Source organism: Acomys minous (assembly GCF_964271855.1).
Source record: "Acomys minous genome assembly, chromosome: 16".
Classification (NCBI taxonomy): Eukaryota; Metazoa; Chordata; class Mammalia; order Rodentia; family Muridae; genus Acomys; species Acomys minous.
This window is the reverse complement of record NC_140498.1, coordinates 40,842,341-40,863,895: the sequence shown is the minus strand read 5'-3', so window position 1 is coordinate 40,863,895 and position 21,555 is coordinate 40,842,341. Positions and strand designations below refer to the sequence as shown.

At 49.8% G+C, this 21,555-nt stretch overlaps 1 protein-coding gene across 3 annotated transcripts in view; it reads left to right on the top strand.

Annotated features, from left to right (window-relative positions):
• ABCA3 (ATP binding cassette subfamily A member 3) overlaps positions 1–21,555 on the top strand; it is a 60,013-nt gene that overhangs the window by 24,902 nt on the left and 13,556 nt on the right. For all 3 annotated transcript variants that reach the window (XM_084764720.1, XM_084764718.1, XM_084764719.1), the window contains 12 exons: positions 453–626; positions 5,522–5,703; positions 8,494–8,637; positions 9,031–9,160; positions 9,944–10,098; positions 10,305–10,460; positions 10,652–10,862; positions 11,960–12,110; positions 16,144–16,242; positions 18,899–19,085; positions 20,040–20,343; positions 21,053–21,326. In XM_084764720.1, coding sequence (XP_084620846.1) covers positions 453–626; positions 5,522–5,703; positions 8,494–8,637; positions 9,031–9,160; positions 9,944–10,098; positions 10,305–10,460; positions 10,652–10,862; positions 11,960–12,110; positions 16,144–16,242; positions 18,899–19,085; positions 20,040–20,343; positions 21,053–21,326 — 2,167 coding nt within the window. The remainder of the gene's footprint in view (positions 1–452; positions 627–5,521; positions 5,704–8,493; positions 8,638–9,030; positions 9,161–9,943; positions 10,099–10,304; positions 10,461–10,651; positions 10,863–11,959; positions 12,111–16,143; positions 16,243–18,898; positions 19,086–20,039; positions 20,344–21,052; positions 21,327–21,555) is intronic.

Here is a 21,555-nt window from a genome sequence, read left to right as displayed (position 1 = left end):
TCTTCTCCCATGCCACCTTCTGTCAGACAGAGAGAGAGCATCCAGTAGTTTTTGGATCTCTGGTGGCTTAGACAAACTACATGTCTCTTAGTAATAACTAAATGCTTTTAAATTTTCCCTAAAATTTGGTGTCTCAAAGAAGTCCATAACACGCTGTGACTTCCCAAGCTCCCTATTAAGTAATCTTACTGCTTTGAAAACATACTTGCAGTAGTAGTTTAGTTGCTACTCTACAACCCAGCTGTCGCCAGGCTGTTTGATGTGTACACGTTTCTGTACGTGGACTGCTTCAGGTGGGCAGAAGACCTGCAAGAGGGGCCCAACAATGCCAAAAGAAGCTGCAGCCCGCGTGGCTGGGGTTTGGGTGGGGCGGGGCCCTGTCAGACGACTGTCACTCCTGCAAGTCTCCCGGTGAGTTGACAGCAGCAGCCCTGTGCTCCTTCTTCCCACAGCCAACATGGCGGCCGCCGTGGGGGGCTTCCTGTACTTCTTCACCTACACCCCCTACTTCTTCGTGGCTCCTCGGTACAACTGGATGACACTGAGTCAAAAGCTCCTGTCCTGTCTCCTGTCCAATGTCGCCATGGCAATGGGAGCACAGCTCATAGGAAAATTCGAAGCCAAAGGTGAGCCTTGTCCTCACGTCACCATTGGCTGATTTGCAGCTTGGGGCGTGGCTTGCTGAAAGGGTTTGTAGCAATGACACTCACCTCAGGTGGAAAGCCAGCTGATTGGAACGCCCAACTGGGCTAGGCCTTCATTAGCAACAAGCACTGAGTGTGAGGCTGGTGGGAAAGAAGCTCAGCTAAGGGCACTAGGAACCAAGTACAAGTAAGGGCTAAAATGCCGAGAGATGGTGGACCCCCATCTGCCCGGCCCAGTGACTGGATTCTACCAATTGGTTTTTGAGTCTCTTCCTACTTCTGTTTTTTTGTTTGTTTGTTTGTTTGTTTTGGTGTTTTTTTTTTTCAAGACAGGGTTTCTCTGTGTAGCCTTGGCTGTCCTGGACTCACTGTGTAGACCAGGCTGGCCTCGAACTCACAGAGATCTGCCTGCCTCTGCCTCCCGAGTGCTGGGATTAAAGGCGTGAGCCACCACTGCCCGGCTGCATTTTTATTTTCCTGTGTGTGTGTGTATGTGTGTGTGTGTGTGTGTGTGTGTGTGTGTGTGTGTGTGTGTGTGTGTGTGTGTGTTGTGCACATGTGCACATGAAGAAAGATTATCAGATCCCCCAGAGCTAAAGTTACAAGAGATTGTGAACCACCTGATGTGGCTGCTGGGAATTCAACACTAGTCCTTTGGGGAGAACAGCAAATGCTCTTAAGCTATCTTACCACCCTCTTTAAAAACTTTCTTTAAATTACATTTTTGTTTGTTTTGTTGTTCTCTATCTGTGTGTCTGTTTGTCTGTCTCTGTCTCTCTGTCTCTCTGGTTCTTTCCAGACAGGGTTACCCCTGAGTGTCCTACTCTAGCTTTGTACACTATGCTGTCCTCAAATTCACAGAGATTTGCTGCCTCTGATTCCCTCAGTGCTGGGATTAAAGGCGTGCACCATCATGCCTGGCTTGTTGTTTTTCAAGACAGGGTTCTCTTTGTAGCCTTGGCTGTCCCAGAACTCACTCTGTATACTAGGCTGGCCTCAAACTCCCAGCCGCATCTGCCTCCAGAGTGCTTAGATTAAAGGTGCACCTCACCACTGCCCGGCTACATTTTTATTGTGAATAAGTTTATGCACACAGGAGCATACATGTGCCACAGAGCATGTGTGATGGTCATAGAACTTAAAAGAGTCGTTCTGTCCTTTCATAGTATGAGTTCCTTCCACCACATGAGTCCGGGAATAGAACTCAAGTCATCAGAATTGGCAGAAAGGGCCTTTGTCCCCAAATCATCTAGTCAGCTCTTTTTATTCTTGACACTTTCAGAATTGTTGCACAAGAGACCTCAAAGCCAGGGAATTTTGAGGTCTTTGAGTCAGCTCTCAGCTTTCGGTGAGTGGTTAGCAGGCCCTGCTCCCTAGTACCCCCTGCAGCACTTGCTGATGCAGGCAGGGATCCTGAGAGGGAACCCAGTCAAAGCCCAGGGAAATCTTTACCGGATTTTTGTGAAATGTCCCGACGTGAAACATCACGGAGGACAAATAAAACACTTGCTGCGGCTGGCTTTGACTTGTGTGCTCCTACTTTTGTAAAGCCCATCGTGGAAACTCGGACCTCAGGGGCTCCAAGCCTCTGAAGATCAGTGGGCTCCTCTTACTGCAAGGCCCCACGGGACTTCTGGGTAGGTCCAACGCCTCACACAGAGAACCCTGGAGAGAGGAGCATAGACTGGGACCTGGCCCCACTATTCCTGATCACACGAGGGGTGAGGACAGGTGAGTAGCTGTGTGTCACCGCGCAGCTGCTAAGCCGCCTTTCCCAGGACTCACCTGGGATCACTCAAGATAAGATAGCCTTGGCTCTTTCAGGCCAAACGTTCTTATCCTTCTGGTCACATGTCTTTGTCGGTTTGTATTGCTATCACAAAATACCCGAGACTTGGTAATTTATGAAGAACAGGAATTTATTTCTCACAGTCCTGGAAGCTGGCAAGTCTCGAAATGTGATACCTGGCAAGAGCCTGGTGTCTGCTTCCAAGATGGCACCACACAGAGCAGGAGGTGGAGAGAGAGGAACAGCATTCCTGCAGGACCCTTCTCATCACAGCTTTGTCCGTCGTGAGGGCTGTCTCCCACACTGTTTCCCTGGAAACTGAATTTCTAGCGGACAACTTAAGGCCATGTGTTTAAACCATGCCACTGAGCAATGTAATCGTAGCACTAAGGAACTTGAAGCAGGATTGTCGTGAGTTAGTTCCACACCTGCGCTAGAAAGAAACCCTGTCTTGCTTTTAAAAACAGCAAACAAACAACCACAGCAAAACAGCTAACATTAATGAAGGTCTGGGTGTGTTCTGTAGCACTGCATAAAACCAGATGTGGTAATACAGTTATGTCTAATCCCAGCACCAAGGAGGTGGGGGCAGGAAGATCAAGAGGTCGAGATGTGCCGTTTGTGTTTCTAGCATTAGTAGCCTGCTGATGGAGTGTAGACTGTGTAAACTAGCAGAAACTTCCAAGGCCTCCAGCACTTTGTTTTGTTGTTTTTCGAAACAGGGCTTCTCTGTGTAGCCTTGGCTGTCCTGGACTAGCTGTGTAGACCAGGCTGGCCTCGAACTCACAGCGATCCGCCTGCCTCTGCCTCCTGAGTGCTGGGATTAAAGGTGTGCACCATCACCCCTAGCTGCCTCCAACACTTTTTAAAAAGCTTTTTCCAGGACTGGAGAGTAATGGTTCCATATTCAGGAGCACTTGCTGCTCTTTCAGAGGACTCAAGTTTGGTTCCAAGCATCCATGCCAGGCAGCTCCCAGCTCCAGCTCCAGGGAGCTGACACCCTGGCCTCCTCAGGCATCTGAACTCAAAATAACATGCAGACATGCATGCCTAACCACATATGTTTTAAAATAATAAAAATCAGTGGTTGTTTATTTTTTTAGTATTAAAATCTAAAAGGGCATTTCCAAAGAGGAACTTCATTGTATGACACCCTTTTTTTTTTTTTAAAGTTACATAGTGACTTTTTGTTTTGTTTTTCAAGACAGGATTTCTCTGTGCAGCCTTAGCTGTTCTGGAACTCACTCCGTAGACCAGGCGGGCCTTGACTCACAAAGATCCCCCTGCTTCTGCCTCCCACATGCTGGGATTAAAGATGTGCACCACTACCACCTGCCATAGGAGCTTTTCTTTTCTTTGTTTGGCTTGTCGAGGTAGGGTTTCTCTGTTTTAGATTTATTTATTTAGCTTGTTGAGGCAGGGTTTCTTTCTCTGTTTTAGCCCTGGCTGTCCTGAACTTGCTTTGTAGACCAGGCTGGTCTTGAATTTACAAAGATCCGCCTGCTTCTGCCTTCCGAGTGCTGGGATTAAAAGCGTGCGCCGCCACAAAACAGACAATCTCTAGCTATTTGAGCATAAGTGTTCACCAAGGCTGTAGAGCAGACATGTCCATCCCAGCAGCAGCTGTGAGACACTTAGGTCCATGCCTGCGTGGCCAACGACACTGATGGATCATGAGCTTTGTAGAGCTTCACGTTAGTTTTGAGTTCTCCTAATTTCACTGGTTACATTGACCTGACACCAGATATTACATATGTGCAGTTGTGCACATGTATATACATGTGTATGTATACATGTAACAAGTGAAATGCAAGCCCATCTAGTCAGTTCATAAACTTTTAAAGATGTATGTATGATGTGTGTATGTTTGTGTGTGTGATGTCTGCATTCATGTCTGTGCGCCACATGGGCCAGAAGAGGGAGCTGGATCCCCGGACCTGGGGTGACAGGCGTTGTTAGCCGCCAGGCATCAGACTCAGGACCTGGGGTGACAGGCGTTGTTAGCCACCAGCATCAGACTCAGGACCTGGGGTGACAGGCGTTGTTAGCCACCAGGCATCAGACTCAGGACCTGGGGTGACAGGCGTTGTTAGCCACCAGCATCAGACTCAGGACCTGGGGTGACAGGCGTTGTTAGCCACCAGCATCAGACTCAGGACCTGGGGTGACAGGCGTTGTTAGCCACCAGCATCAGACTCAGGACCTGGGGTGACAGGCGTTGTTAGCCACCAGCATCAGACTCAGGACCTGGGGTGACAGGCGTTGTTAGCCACCAGGCATCAGACTCAGGACCTGGGGTGACAGGCGTTGTTAGCCACCAGGCATCAGACTCAGGACCTGGGGTGACAGGCGTTGTTAGCCACCAGGCATCAGACTCAGGACCTGGGGTGACAGGCGTTGTTAGCCACCAGGCATCAGACTCAGGACCTGGGGTGACAGGCGTTGTTAGCCACCAGGCATCAACCTCTGAGCGAGCCATCTTTCCAGCTCCAGTTTACAAGAAAGTTCTGCAATTTACTGGTTCTTTTAACTTACTGTTGTTTTCAAAACTTGAGGAAAGTTGACTGGGGACGGGGTGGGATGTAGCGCAATTGGTCGTGTTTACCTCGGGTTCAGTCCCTAACACAGCGGCGTTAGCTGAGGGTGACGGTACACAGTTATAATACCAGCACTGGGAAGTGGAGACAAAAGGATGAGACGTTCTAAGCTACATAGCAAGTCTGAACGACTTAAAAGTTACCAGATTTGGGTCTGAAGAGATGGCTCAGGGGTTAAGAGCGCTGAATGTTCTTCTAGAGGTCTTGAGTTCAATTCCCAGAAACCACATGGTGGCTCACAACCATCTATAATGTGATCTGCTGCCCTCTTCTGGCATGTAGACAGAGCACTGTATACATAATAAATAAAAATCTTTAATTAAAAAAAAAAAGTTACCAGCTTTGTTACAAAGCCCAGGAAGAAACTTATACTGACTTCACAGGGAAAATATGCATGCAAGCATGAGTACGTGTGCCATCAATGGCTGCAGGGTCTCCCCCCTCCCATTCAGCCTATATAGTTCAGGACTCCTTTCCTATGCATCCTCCAGGCACTGGCATCCAGTGGCATGACCTCATGAACCCTGTCAACGTGGATGACGATTTCTGCTTTGGACAAGTGCTGGGGATGCTGCTGCTGGACTCGGTACTCTATGGCCTGGTGACCTGGTATGTGGAGGCCGTCTTCCCAGGCCAGTTTGGCGTGCCCCAGCCCTGGTACTTCTTCCTTATGGTGAGTGCCGATGCCCCTGTTCTTCAAGCAGGCCACTTCCTTGGGGGACAGTGGTGTCCCCAGCACTCACTTGGGACCTCTTTGAGTCCCAGAGCATGACACCTGCATAGGCCTGGGATAGAAAATTCTGACCTGTGCATGTGTCCTGAGGGCCCTTAAGATTTGTTCAAAGAGATGAAGACCTCCCTTACCTCCAGGGCCCGAGACAAGGGACACTTTTTTTTTTTTTTTTTTTTTTTTTGGTTTCTCAAGACAGGGTTTCTCTGTGTAGCCTTGACTGTCCCGCACTCACTTTGTAGATCAGGCTGGTCTTGAACTTACAGAGATCCACCTGCCTCTGCCTCCCGGTGCTGGCATTAAAGGCGTGCGCCACCACGCCTGGCTGGGACATATATTTTTAATCCCAGTACTTGGGAGGCAGAGGCTGGCAGATCTCTGTGAATTTGAGGACAGATTGGTCTACAGAGTGAGTTCCAGAGCTACCAATAGAACCCCTGTCTCAAAACACCAAATAATCACAATCTAGAGGGCCTTCCATGTACGAGGCGAGCACTCTAATACTGAGCTATATACCCAGCATAAAAACAAGTATCTTACTGGGTTTTCTGCCTACAAAACACTGAAGCTTTATTGTGGGTGGGCACACTTTTCAAAAATAGATAGCGCTTCCTACTGCCAGAAAAGGACACTGTTGACACCTGGCTGTGGCACTGTTAACACTTTTCTCATTGACAAAGCAACTGACAAAGCAACTAACAAAGCATCGTAAGGCAGAAGGTTTCATTCTGGCTTACAGTTTGTGGGGAGACGTTCTCTTACAACAGGGAAGGCATGGCAACAGAAACATGATGTTGCACAGGGTCGCTATCCAGGAAGCAAATATCCTGGGCATTGGTGCTCGGCTCCTTTCCCCTTTTCTTAGTCATGAGATAGATGATACAGTCTATATGTAATGTGGGTCTTCTCTCCCCAGCGCCCAGGCAAGATGCTCCCTCAGAGACACGCCCAGCCGCATGTCTCCCAGGTGATTCCAGATGCTGTCAACTTGACAGTGTTAGCCTTTCAGTGTCCTGTGCACTCCCTACCTGGCCCCAGCAGACAATTGACTTGATAAAAGTGGGCCATAGCCAGGCGGTGGAGGTGCACGCCTTTAATCCCAGCACTCGGGAGGCAGAGGCAGGCGGATCACTGTGAATTTGAGGCTAGCCCTGTCTACAAAGTGAGTCCAGGACAGCCAAGGCTACACAGAGAAACCCTGTCTTGAAAAACCAAAAAAACAAAGAACAAACAAACAAAAAATTAAAAAATAAAAATAAAAGTGGGCCATATGAGGCTGGAGAGATGGCTCAGGGGTTAAGAGTACTGGCTATTCTTCTAAAGGTCCCGAGTTCAATTCTCAGAAACCACATGATGGCTCACAACCATCTATAATGAGATCTGGTGCTGTCATCTGGGATCTAGGCATATGTGCAGGCAGAATACTGTATAAATAATAAATAGATAAATACAGCACTTCGGAGGCAGAGGCAGGCGAATTGAGGCCAGCCTGGTCTACAGAGTAAGTCCAGGACAGCCAAGGCCACTCAGAGACACCATCTCGAAAAACAAAAACAAAAATCCAAAACAAACAAAGAAAAAGACATAAATAAATAAACAAACCTTTCTACAAAAGAAAAGTCAGCCATATGGCTGGGCCATGGTGGCGCACACCTTTAGTCGCAGCACTTGGGAAGCAGAGGCAGGAGGATCTCAGAGTTCAAGGCCAGCCTGGTCTACAGACTGAGTTCCAGGGCAGCCAGCACTACACAAAGAAACCCTGCCTCAAATAAATAAACAAACAAACAAAATAAAAATACGTTATAACCAGACTGGAAAGTTTTTTTTTTTTTAATTCTAACAAGTATATGAACCTATGTGTCTATTTATACAGTCTTTTTAGATTTTCATCTAGCCATGTTTATAAATCCATTATTTTAGAAATGTATGTTTACTTAAATATATAGCTTTTTTTATGAGTGAACTTTGTCATGACTGTGTAGAATCCCCATGTAACATTTCACCATCATACACCAGCAGTTTCTGATAACTAGCTCTGCTTCTTTTGTCATTTATTTATATTTGATTCAGCAAGTATTTGTCAAGTGTCAGCTGTTGTGTTTCATCAAATGCAGGTTGCCACTTACAGAGACAGACAATACTATTGTCTATAGCTGCGGAGGGACGTGCCACCATTAAACTACCGCCTTTTATTATGTGAGATCCATTCTGACTTCAAAGTCACTTTAAATGTGAGTTGTGTGTCCAGGCATAACGATGCAATGTGTGCCTCTGAGCACTGGGAACAGAACTAACACATCCTTACCTTCCTCTCCAGTGCCCCTGTCCACAGGGAGCCTGTCACGTGGTGAGCAGAGAGAGGCCTGAGACACAGCCCCTTTCCCCTTGGGGCCTGACAGTATTCTGGACTGGAGTGTTCAATAATATCTCTTCATACGATTGACAAGTTCCCTTTTCTCTCTGTTTAATCTGAATTTCACAGCAGTCCACTCTTGTGCCCATTTGCCAGGTTAGGAAGGCAAGAGTTAGAGCCCTCCCAGGTATAGGCAAATCAGGAAATAGGCTGGAATTCAGTCTGAGATGGTATTGTCTCCTTAATCATATGCCCTGTGGTGGTTAAGACTCGGGTCATGCCGTTCAGCACGTTTAGTGTGTCTGTGGTAATTACTTTGTTGATCACAAATGAAATGGACTGATACTAATGACTGTGGCACCCATGTGCCTCCATCCCAGCCCTCCTACTGGTGTGGGAGTCCAAGAACTGTCGTAGGGAAAGAAGAAGAAGACAGTGACCCAGAAAAAGCTCTCAGAACCGAGTACTTTGAAGCTGAGCCAGAGGACCTGGTTGCGGGAATCAAGATCAAGCATCTGTCCAAGGTGAGGCCTTGAGGGCAGACTGGTCAGCTGCAGGCGCTCTCTCCAGGCCTGCCCCCCTCCAGCGGTCCTGAGTACCTGACGGAGGAGGATATGGTCCCCTTCTTGTAGCTATTCCTAAGCCACTCTGCAGGGCACACCTTCCCTCCACATCTGGCCCCGTGCTGGCTGGCATTGTGTTGTGGCATTGTGCACCTGTCGCCAGCTTCTCAGTACATGTACAGTGGATGCATGTAGGGACTAACAGAGAGATGTAGCCTCTGCCCCACAGTTCTGCTCTGTGTGTTGATTCGTGGTGCCTTGTTTAGTGTCCTGAGATAATAGGGTCATGTTTCAAAGGAAAAGGAAGGCCTTAGGGCCCTAGGAAGTCACCGCAGCCCTCTGCCTTACCTGCAGGTGTTCCAAGTGGGTAATAAGGACAAGACAGGCATCAGAGACCTGAACCTGAACCTGTACGAAGGACAGATAACAGTACTACTGGGCCACAACGGTGCTGGGAAGACCACAACGATGTCCATGCTGACAGGTGAGAGGGGACACCGTGTCCGTCCGTCTGTGCCTGGCAGGCCCTTCCCTCGGGACGGTTTACGTCAGCCTCAGGTTTGTTTTTTCACATGGCTTTCAGTCTTTCCCTGTAACGTTTTAACCCCGTGGCCCAGGGGAACATACAAGGAGCCTTTAAGCAGTTCCCACCCTACTCTCAGCCTCTGCCTGTGAATGCCCCAAACCTGGCGGGGTCAGCAAAAACAAATAAGACTAATTCTCTAGCCACAGAGGAACAGATCCACCCATGTTGATTGACTCCGATCCCCGTGTGCTGGGCTAGGGACACGAATCAGTGGTGGAGTGGTTGTCTGGCATTCACTGAGCCCTAGGTTCAGTCCCGGTACCTATGGGGACAAGGGACAAGAGGAAGGAAGGAGGGGACTTTTCATCCCTAGTGTGTTTCACCCGTCTTCCTGAAACACTAAGGTGCTTGTGAGTAGCACACACCTTGGTGTTGAGAGCAGAGCGTGTGACAGTAATGGGTCCAGAACCTACACACACTCGTGTGAGATAAAATGAGAATGAGTTTGTTCTTTATGGCAACGTGGTGTGTGCCTTGTCACAGCGCCGGGGCCCCGTCGTCAGGTTGCCTCTGCCCTGCTGGGCAGAACCTCACATGGGAGAGTGCAGGGTCCAGATACCCTGATAGATAGGATCCTCAGTAAAATGAGGGGGTGGGTTAAGGGAGTCAAGGAGGACACTGTACCTTGCACAACTGAACAAGATTTTCATGGTGGATTTGGGGTCCTTGGTTTGGCTGCAGGTCTCTTTCCCCCTACCAGTGGACATGCATATATTCACGGGTACGAAATTTCCCAAGATATGGTTCAAATCCGGAAGAGTTTGGGCCTATGTCCCCAGCACGACGTCCTGTTTGACAACCTAACGGTTGCAGAACATCTTTACTTCTATGCTCAGGTAAGTCTGTGGGTGACAGGGACACGTGGATGGTGACTGTTCCCTCCTCGCAGCTGCCCCTGTGTGGCCTGAGCCTCACAGCAGTCTGTTCTGAGGAGCTATTCCGATAGCACGGGAAGACGTCTCTTGAGCTAGAGAGCTTGCTGGGATGGCTTTGCTCCTGTCAACACCACCTGCCTTACAGCCTCTCATCCCCTGTCTTTCAGCTTAAGGGCCTGTCTCTGCAGAAGTGTCCTGAGGAGGTCAAGCAGATGCTGCACATCCTCAGCCTGGAGGACAAGCGGGACTTGAAGTCCAAGTTCCTGAGCGGGGGAATGAAGCGCAAGCTGTCCATCGGCATTGCCCTCATAGCTGGCTCTAAGGTATCAGGCCGGGGGTCTCTGCATGCAGCCAAGTCAGCCTCCCACACAAGGACAGACCCAGGGGTGGTGACGACAGCTTGTCAAACCCCCACCTGGAGCTGCAGAAGGCCACCCAGCTCAGCCAGCCTGGGGCTGGGATGTGTGGCTCTGTCATTGTCACAAGGCTTCATTCACCTCCGCCCTCCCTCCAGGTGTTGATGTTGGATGAGCCGACCTCAGGCATGGATGCAGTGTCCAGGAGGGCTGTCTGGGACCTTCTTCAGCAGCAGAAGAGTGACCGCACCATCCTGCTGACCACCCACTTCATGGATGAAGCTGACTTGCTGGGAGATCGCATCGCCATCATGGCCAAGGGGGAGCTGCAGTGCTGTGGGTCGTCACTGTTTCTCAAGCGGAAATACGGTGAGGAGTGTGAAGGAGGAGTCCAGGACAACCTCAGTCTCATGACAGGGCCAGTGCTTCTACCCTCTGTGAAGGGTCCAGACAGTAGCCGGGGATGGCAAAGCTGAGTATCTTGAGTGGCGCAGCTCTTGTTAACACACAACAGGACTGCCCAGAGCAGGAATCTGGGGTAGACAGGAGTCCTGTGAGAAGACTTCTCTGGTGCTTTCCTACTTGTAGCTCTCACTAAGAGCACTATTCACTGCACAACCCAGCCCAGCAGGCGGCGTTATAAGCCAGGACTCAACCACCTTGCTGTATGGAGTGCCTGGCCTTGTGTTGTCACATCCTGACCTAACATTATATGCCTGTCTCATACCCTCAGACCAGGGTGCTCCTCCCCCACAAAATGCCCCATGGTTCACACCTTACCTCTCCTGTGCCCTAGAGATCCCCAGTATAGCCAGAGCAGGCTAGGAGAGGGGCTCACATCTAAGTGGCTGTGTGCCTAGTGAAGATGCCAGGGCTCTCTTACCAAAAGAGAGTTTCTTCTGTTCGTCCCTAATAGGGCCTCACGAGTTTTGCTTGCTACTTCTTGCCTGTCTACCCAGTTAGCCGAGCCCTTGGTTGGCCTGAGTCCAACACCCTTGTCTCTGAGGGAACAAGAAAGGGCCATTTCCAGCAACGCAGCATTGGATAAGAAGCCAGATGGGAGCTCAGTGTGTGCGGTGCCGTCCCCCAGCTCCCTCCAGCTGTGCCTCTTCCTTGTAGCAGGGATCGGCATGAATCCTACAGTGCAGGCATACTCACATACTCTGTGCTGTGGTTTTATCCTCAGGAGGGCTCTGGCTTCCTGTAGGTGTACCTGCTCTGGCTTCCGGTAGGTGTACCTGGCTACATCCAGTGACCCAGCCTCCCCAGAACTTTTCCCCAAATAGGTTGTGGGAGATGACACCCTGCACTGCCGTGAGGAGTCTGAGAGGCATCTGTTCTGGCCCAGTTGTATGCAGCTGTACAAGTGCTTTCCCATGATCCTGCCTGATGGGAGCCACAGAGATGTGGCGTGGCAGCAGAAGTGGGACCACCAAAGGGCCTAACACTCGGTCCCCGTGTTCCAGGAGCTGGCTACCACATGACACTGGTGAAAGAGCCACACTGCAATCCTGAGAGCATCTGTCAGATAGTACGCCACCATGTCCCCAATGCCATGCTGGAGAGCCATGCTGGGGCGGAGCTGTCCTTTATCCTTCCCAAGGAAAGCACACACAGGTACGTGTCCTAGAGTGCACAGGTCCAGACCCAGGAAGGTCCCATGGCTGGTATGACTACTGGGCATCTCATCCTTTGGACCAGGGATGCAGGGTTAGACCTGAAGCATCTACTGGGCTGATACTGTATACTGCTTATTACTGCAGAGAGGCATTGCCTGTGCCTGAGGAAGACAGACAGACATCAGGCAGGTCTGCATTCATACCCACACAGGACCCCCTTCTAACACCCTCTTGAGTGTATAAAGCCTATAGCCAAACAGTGATGCTTACCTGTAATCTTAGTACTTGGGTGACAAGAGGCAAGAGGATCATTTCAAAGTCATCCTCAAAGCCAAGCTAGGCTGTGTGAAACCCAGTCTCAACCTCCCTCCAAAAATAAGTCAGTAAGAAAATATGTAGCGGTGCATAAACAGTTATTCGTGGAGCTGCCATGCATTTGCAGACAAACTGTGAGTGCTCAGAACTTCTCCATCTTGGAACTAGAGACCGTCAGTTCACTCATTCACGTGACTCGGCTACCTACACCAGGCGGCACAAGAAGTAGAAACACTACTTGGAAACTGCAGTAGTGTTTATATGTTTTTAAATTGTGTGTGGGGAGGGGTATGTGCACTTGAGTGCGGGGAGAGGCCAAAGGTGTCAGATTCCCCGACAGCTGGAGCTCGGGCAGTTGTGAGCCACCCGACGTGGGCGTCAGAACTGACTTTGGTTCACTTCATGCTTTTAGCTGCTGAGCCATCTCCCCTGCCTGAAGCTTATACTGAAGTATAGGCTGTTGAGGGGATGGAGAGATGGCTAAGAGCACTAGCTGTCCTTCCAGGCCACTTTGGCACTTGTTGCTGAGCCTGATGGCCTGAGTGTGACGCCCAGGCCCTATGTGGTAGAGAGCCATCTCCTGCACTTGTTCTCCTCTGGCCATCGCACTTGCATGAACAGATGAGTGAAATGAAAACTTGCAGTGCATTTAGTCATGTGTGTCAAGGTTACCGTTGCTGTGACCAAACACCGTAACCAACACAAGGTGAGGAGGAAAGGCATTAGCTGGCTTGCACTTCCACGTTGTTGTTTGCTGAAGGACGTCAGGATGGGAACTCAAATAGGGCAGGAACCTGGAGAGGCCAGGATCTGACGTGGAGGCTGTGGAGGGCTGCTGCACACAGGTTTACTCAGCCTCCTTCCTTCCAGAACCCAGGACAGCCCCAACAACAGCCGTACCAGCTCAAATGCTATTTAAGAAAATTTCCCTGCAGGCTTGGCTGCAGCTTCATTTTATGGAGGCATTTTCCCAATTGAAGTTCCCTCCTCTCAGATGACTATAGCTCGAGTCAGGTTGACATAAAACTTACGTCATAAACAATTGACCCTTGTCATCTTGACACACACAAACATGTCACTGTTAAGCCATAAACCTCTCCTTTCTTGTTCATCCTTAAGATCACACATATATATAGACAATTGCTATGTTTCAAACCTGGGACAAATGGCTGAGGTTCTCCCAGCATCCCTCAGTCGCCACCTGTTACAGGGCCCTCCTGGCTGGCGTACCCCACCCTGATCTCTCCAGCCCAGGGCCCTGGGCTGCTCTTCCCCATATAATCCAGCCGTTTTGGTTTTGGTCGCCTCTTCTCTCTGTACCTTTGGGCCTCCTGGCTGCTGCACTTGGTCACTGTCCCCTCACATGGCCCAGCTCAGTCTGGTCATGTCACTCTGCATGCTCCCAGATATCTCCCATATAGCTATGCTCTCCCACATAGCTACAGTAAACGTACCTAGGAGCAGTTATGTTCTTTTCCTTTTATTTGTTTTTTCCTTCATTCATCTGGTGCTGAAACCCTGAACCAGTCATGTTCCTTTTTTTTTTTTTTTTAATTTCCTTTTTTCATTCATTTGGTGTCAAAACCCAAGATGGTCATGTTTCTTTTTTATTTTTTAAATTTCTTTTCATTCAACAATATAAAACATCTTACAAACTTAAAAAGTCCCACAGTCGCCAGGTGTAGTGGTGCACGCCTTTAATCTCAGCACTCTGGAGGCAGAGGCAGGTGGATCGCGGTGAGTTCAAGGCCTGCCCTGGTCTACAAAGGAAATCCAGGACAGCACAGAGAAATTCTGTATTGAAAAATCAAAATAAATAAATAAATAAAAAGTCCCACAGTCTTTAAAATTTACAATATTTCAAAATTTCAGTCTCAGCTGTGCAGTGGTGGTGTACTCCTTTAGTCCCAGAACTTGAGAGGCAGAGGTAGGCAGATCTTTGTGAGTTTGAGGCCAATCTGATCTACAGAGCAAGATACATACAGAGAAACTCTGTCTCAAAACACAAACAAAAAGAATAAATAAATAAATAAATATTTAGTCTCTTTAAAAATCTAAAGTCTCACTGGGCATGGTGGCATACGCCTTTAATCCCAGCACTAGGGAGGCAGAGGCAGGTGGATACCTGTGAGTTCGAGGCCAGCCTGGTCTACAAAGTGAGTCCAGGACAGCCAAGGCTACAGAGATTCCCTGTTTCAAAAAACAACAACAAAAAAACAAAAAACCTAAAGTCTCAGCCAGGCACAATGGCGTACACCTGTAGTCCCAGCACTCGAGAGGCAGAGGCAGGCAGATCTGAGTTTGAGGTCAGCCTGGTCTACAAAGCCAATCCAGAACAGCCAAGAATACACAGAGAAACCTTGTCTCAAAAAAGAAAAAGAAAAAAATTCTAAAGTCTCGATGGGCAGTGGTGCACACCTTTGATCCCAGCATTGGGAGGTAGAGTCAGGGAGATCACTCAGAGAACAAGGCTGGCCTGGTCTACCAAGAGAGATCCAGGACAGCGAAGGCTACATAGAGAAAACCTGTCTCAAAAAAACAAGCAAAAAAAGTCCAAAATCTCTTCTAAAACTTCAAGTCTTTCAACTGTGGGCCCCTGTAATATACAAAATAAGTTAAATACTTTATTTCAAGAGGGAAAGGCCAGGGCTCAGTGCAAAGCAAAGCAGAAACAACCTCCAGCCGTGACTAAGGCATCTCCAGTGTCTGGGACCATCAGGAGGCCACTTCTCTGGCTCCGCCCTCTACAACACGTATAGATTGTCTCCAGGCTCAGGCTGGCCCCACTCCGTATCTGCTGCTGCCCTTCGTGGTTGTCCCATGGTCCTGGCATCTCCAAATTGCCACGGCCTCTGCTGCAACTCCTGGCTTCTCTGAGAATTCCAGCCCTGCTGTAACCCAGTGCCAAGCCTCAGCTGCTCCTTGTGACCTGTTTGTGCCTTCCATACTAGTGCCACCTGGAAGGCTTTTACACATGGCCAAGTTTGGCTGTGAGCGTGTAGTACAACCTAGGCCACCCCTGGACCGTGGCTTCTGTGTGCTGACTCTGAGGAAGCACTTCCCAGAAGACTTCACCTCAGTGATGCTGGTCTCCTCCTCCTCCTCTTCCTCCTCCTCTTCCTCCTCCTCCTCTTCCTCCTCCTCCTTCTCTTCCTCCTCCTCCTCCTCCTCCTGCTCCTCCTTAATTTTTTGAGACAGGGTTTCTTTGTGTAGCCTTGGCTGTCCTGGACTCGCTTTGTAGACCAGGCTGGCCTCGAACTCACAGCGATCTGCCTGTCTCTGCCTCCTGAGTGCTGGGATTAAAGGCGTGCACCACCACGCCCAGCTTGAACTTAAAACTTTTTAAAGAGAAATAAGAGCTTGGGATCTAAATGTAGTTATAGCTCACTAGTAAAACACAAGCAAAGTCTCAGATTTGATCACCAAATATGTTTTTAATTCTTTTGGAGGGGGGTGGGTTTCCAGACAGGGTTTCTCTGTGTAGCCCTGGCTGTCCTGGAACTGCTTTGTAGACCAGGCTGGCCTCGAACTCACAGAGGTTCTCCCACCTCTGTCTCCTGAGTGCTGGGATTAATTCATTCTTTTTTTTTTTTTAATTCATTCTTAAAGAAGAAAAAATGGTTGCAAGAAATTGTCCCACCCTGTCTTGCCTCCCTGTATACAGAGGCAGTTGTTTAGAAACAAATTATTTAGAAAGGGTCTGGCTCTCCTTTCAGGTTTGAAAGTCTGTTTACTAAACTGGAAAAGAAGCAGAAGGAACTGGGCATTGCCAGCTTTGGAGCCTCCGTCACCACCATGGAGGAAGTCTTCCTTCGGTCAGTAGGTGTGGGCTTTGTCTGTCCCGGACTGTTACGGGGGATGTTTTTGTTAATCATCTGGAGCACTGTCAGAGCATGCAGGTGTGGGCAGAGCAGGCCAGGGGCTCCAAGCCAGAGTTCAGATGTGACTTTTAAAGACACCTGCATAATCAGGAAACCACAGCTTCTGTGGGAAAAGTGTCTGGGCTACCCATGATCCTTCCTGAGACAACCACCCCACGCACAGGTCAGCAAGGTGTCGCCCACCCCTGCAGGGTTTGTGCCTCTACACCGGAAGTGGGAAGATCAGCTCTCACATCCTTAGAGCAGCAGACGCAGCATAACGGCGGACCATAAGCTATAAAACCTTGTGCCATGTGTTCAAAGGCATCTGTCTCTGCTGCTGTGGGGACCAACAGGAAAGGCCAGCATTACTGCAGGGAGACCAGTGGGTAGAACTGGGCACAGAAGACATTTGTGCACCTTGAAATAGAACAGCCAGGAGGGGGGGAGGAAAGGAGGGAAGGAAAAGTTTGCTGACCTGTGTCCAAGACATGCAAATCAGAGTGGCTTATGGCTGTTAAGGTTATTTTTTATAAAACTTTGTTTGTTTCTTTTAGTTTCTCTCTTAGCCCAGCTATCACTTAATAATTGAGACTCACATTTGTTAGTAAAGTTTTACAACGCGCTGGACGTGGTGGCACACACCTTTGATCACAGCCCTTAGGAGGCAGAGGCAGGCAGATCTCTGAGTTCGAGGCCAGCCTGGTGTACAAAGTGAGCCCAGGACAGCCAAGGCTACACAGAGAAACCTTGTCTTGGGGGAAAAAAAGTTTTACAACACAATCTTGAGCAGTTTAAGTTCGTTCTTAACCCTCTATGTCATCCTGACTCCATCTTTACCAACTCCCCCCCCCCCAGTTTTTTTTTTCTTCTTTTTACTTCTTTCTTTGCTCCAGCTGAGTCTTCTCCATCCCTCCTGCACCTCAGCAGGTAGCTGAATCCCTTGCTTCCTCCTCTAACTCCTCCTCCCCTGGCTGGCAGGAAGTCCAGCCCTATTCACTCCCCTGCTCATCGACTGGCTATAAACTGTTTCACTGACATACAGGCAGGCAATTAGGGAGCAGAGTTTATACAACATTTACACAGGAAATTCTCAGAACAAGGCTTTTAACCAGATATGGAGGGGTTTGTTATTTAACAGAAATCAGCATTTGAATTACACAATAACCTTATGCCAACATTTGGTGCAGTCTTGGTTGAATAAAAAAGCCACATGCTGGGCTGGAGAGATAGCTCAGAGGTTAAGAGCACTGTCTGGTCTTCCAAAGGTCCTGAGTTCAATTCCCAGCAACCACATGGTGGCTCACAACCATCTCTAATAAAATTTGATGCTCTCTTCTGGTGTACATGCAGATAGAGCACTGTATACATAAATAAGTATTTTTAAAAAATAGCCACATGCCAACCTGCTGTCAACTGTAACTGAGGGCTCACTTCCAGACTGTTCTCAGAAGCTGTAGGACCTCTGTCTCCATTTCCTGGGATTAGGTGCCTGTGTAGCCCCAGCCCATTTGGTCTCCCCGTTTACATCTATCACATGGCCCCACCCTGCCTCTGGCCTTGCCATTTTACCTCAGCTCCAGGCCACTGCCTGACAGGGATTTTTGAATAATTCCTCTCAGGGGGGAAAAATACCTGAGTTTCCGCCAGACTGCCAAGGGTCCTCAGTCAGCAATAAAGACAGCAGCACATGCCAATGCTCAGATGGCCTGTTGCTAATTCAAATAAAATATTGGTGTGATGGTGACACTTGGTGTCTCTGATTTGAATCTGGTTTGACCCTAAAAAGGCTATGGGCCTAGGGCCGACAATGGCGCACAGCACAACCCATCAACCTGAGTTTGGTCCCTGAGGCCCACGTACAGAGACGACTCCCCAAAGCTGTCTTTCTGACTTCCACATATATATGGCATCACACACACACACACACACACACACACACACACACACACACACACACACACACTTTTTAAAAGGCCAGGCATGAGAAATGAGAATATGTTTTCATTTTAATCCCAGATATGGGGACATGGGGCTGATTCACAGCAGCTGATTATAATTTGCCTCGCGCTTTAGCAGTCATTGCTTTGCCAGCTACAGACAGTTTCTGCAATTGTGTGACGTCTGGAATGTTGGAGACTTTTCAGAGGCTAGGGCCGGGGAGGCGATGGAGGTTGTTGGTTGGTTGTTGGTCGTTGTTGGTAGCAGTTTGTTAAGTAGTGATGTACAAAAAAGAAACAAGAAGAAAAATAAGATATCTTGATGGTGAAAGATCAAACTCGCCCCAAGAGGCTGGATACCCCCAGTCAGCAGGGTGACGTTTCCCCCTTTCAGACTCCCGACTTGACTCAGGGATCTTTTTCCTTGCCCCTCTATCCATTTTTCTTCTTACCTAGTGTTAGGGGGTTGCAAGGGTAGAAGAAAAGGGGAGGAGAGGGAGGAGGAAAGAAGAACCCACAAAGCAGCAAACGCCAGCTACAGACAGAGGTAGGCAGATCTGCTTCCGCTACGGGGCCTCTTTTGAAAGCCCTGTCTGTGTCTTGGGGGGGGCCAGTGGCTTCACCTGCTGCCCACGAGCTGAGATCTGGCGGGTGGCTGTGTTCTGGCGCAGGGTTGGGAAGCTGGTGGACACCAGCATGGACGTTCAGGCCGTCCAGCTTCCTGCTCTACAGTACCAGCACGAGAGGCGGGCAAGCGACTGGGCTCTGGACAGCAGCCTGTGTGGGGTGATGGACCCAACCAGCGGCATTGGAGTCCTCATAGAGGAAGACGAAGCTGTGGTCAAACTCAACACAGGGGTGAGCACCTCAGGCGGGCCCGCACCAGGGCTGCTCGGGAGGGTTGTTGTCCACACGGAGAGGTCTCAGCAGAAGACAGAGGGCAGGTAACAGCTGGTGCTGCGCAGGTCAGCAGGGAGAGGAAACATTCACATGGCTTTCTCTATTTGATGGTTTTTTGTTTTTTGTTTTTGAGAAAAGAGCTCACTCTGTTGTCCATGTTGGCCTAGAACTCAGTATGTAGGCCAGGCTGGCCTCAAACTTGTGGTGCCCATCCTGGCTCTGTTCCCAAGTGCTGGGATTGTAGGCGTGCTCTGCCACACCCAGCTAAACTGTCTTGATGTTCTAAGCGCTCACAGAAAACTGTATGTTTGCTTATGACAATGAAATGGCCTTGTTGGGGAGCCTGCCCTATGCCAAACTCTGTGCTACCCTGCCTTGACAGCCACCTAACGAGGTAAGAGGGCAGCGGGGAGGAACCTGCTGCTGTCTTATAGCCAGAATACCACAGTCTGACCCAAATTTATAGCCAGCATGTGTAGAGCCTGAGCCTGGGTGCTTGCTCCCAAAGTCCGGAGACCCTCTGCTCTGAGGAGGCCAAGAACGAGAGATGTAGTGCAGCAGAGTCCAGGGAGGCAGGTGAGGGGCGTCGCCTGTCTGCTTATGTATAAACCAGGCCAGAGCCTTCTATATGGTGATACTTCCAGCAAAGGGCAGAAGAAAGGCAGGGAGCCCCAGTCAGAGCCTTAATACTCTTTAAGAAAAGTATCTGTGACCACAGTGGGACATTGCAAACCCGTGTAGGGCCCTGCAGGCGCATGTGCCCTCCCAGTTTTTTGAGCTCCAACCATGGCCCCACATCACCACAAATTGTCCTTGGTGTGGCTGCCTGGGAGGATGTCAGCCTCAGTCTCAGTTGCTGCTGCTTGGGTCAGCACGTGTACAGCCCTTGTCCTCTGCTCACCTCTACCGCAGCTTGCCCTCCACTGCCAGCAGTTCTGGGCCATGTTCCTGAAGAAGGCTGCGTACAGCTGGCGGGAATGGAAGATGGTGGCTGCTCAGGTCCTGGTCCCCCTGACCTGCATCACCCTGGCCCTCCTGGCTATCAAGTACACCTCAGACATCTTTGACGACCCTCTCCTGAAGCTGAGCCTGAGCGAGTATGGTAGAACAGTTGTGCCCTTCTCCGTCCCAGACTCCTCCCAGCTGGGGCAGCAGTTGTCTGAGCATCTCAGAGACATGCTGCAGGCCGAGAGGCAGGAGCCCCGCGAAGTGCTGGGTAAGGAGTAGCTGGGGCGTGGGGCCCAGAGGTGCGGACAGTGTCAGTGCTGTCTCAGGTGGGTCATCCTGTAACTGTCCTTTGCTTTCATGTCACATTTTGTGTCCCTGGCACGGCCCAGTTTATGTCATGACAATTAAATGTGCCTTCAGACATCACCAGATGTCCCTTAGGCCAAAGCTCTCGGTACTGAGTCAGAGATGCAGGCACCCTGTTGGGGCTTGGACACACCCATTCCTCGGACCATGTATCTACGGAATGCAGAATCCAGTGGTCTTTGTGTGCCTTGTTTTTGTTCATGGCTGCTGAGTGTCTTCATGTGATACAGTGCTCTCATCCAACACCTTGAAATTTAAAACTGCCTTGAGTCTCATAGCCATAGAGCAATATTGCCCCCAGCTTAGAACTGCCCTGATCTGGTTAAATGGAGTGTACTGGCAGGTTTTCTCCTTTTGTTGCTCCCTCCCATGTTGTGACCTGAGCTCCTGTGGACAGATTGATGACCAAATGACAAAGTTCTCCTTGGTAAATGGGTGGTTCTGCCAGCAGTTGGGAAGCTGTCAGTACCACGGTGGGCACTGCTGGCCCAGCAGAGGCTGCAGGAGCCCAGGGTCCCATCTCAGCTGTGCCTGTACTGAGTCCCTGATGGGAGTCGTTGGGATGGTGACGTTTGTCCCACCTCGTGCACTGACACTGCCTTACTCCACAGGTGACCTAGAGGAGTTCCTGGTTTTCAGGGCCTCAGTGGAAGGGGGCGGCTTTAATGAGCGGTGCCTGGTAGCGACTTCCTTCAAAGATAGAGGAGAGCGGACAGTGGTCACTGCCTTGTTCAACAACCAGGCGTACCACTCCCCAGCCACTGCCCTGGCCATCGTGGACAATCTTCTGTTCAAGCTGCTGTGTGGTCCCCGGGCCTCCATTGAGATCTCCAACTATCCCCAGCCCCGGAACACTCTGCAGGTTGCCAAGGACCAGTTCAATGAGTACGTGTGCAGCCCCCACACCCATTCAGGTGTCCCTCGCCAGCCCGGCTGTCCGGGCGGTGCCGGAATTAAGGCTTTGTAGACGGCAGAGTGCTGAGTCCACCCTCGGATGCTGCTGCTTTCTGGCCAAGGTCGCTCCAGCCCCTCAGCCTCTCACACTGACCACTCAGCCCCTCACACTGACCACTCAGCCCCTCACACTGACCACTCAGCCCCTCAGCCTCTCACA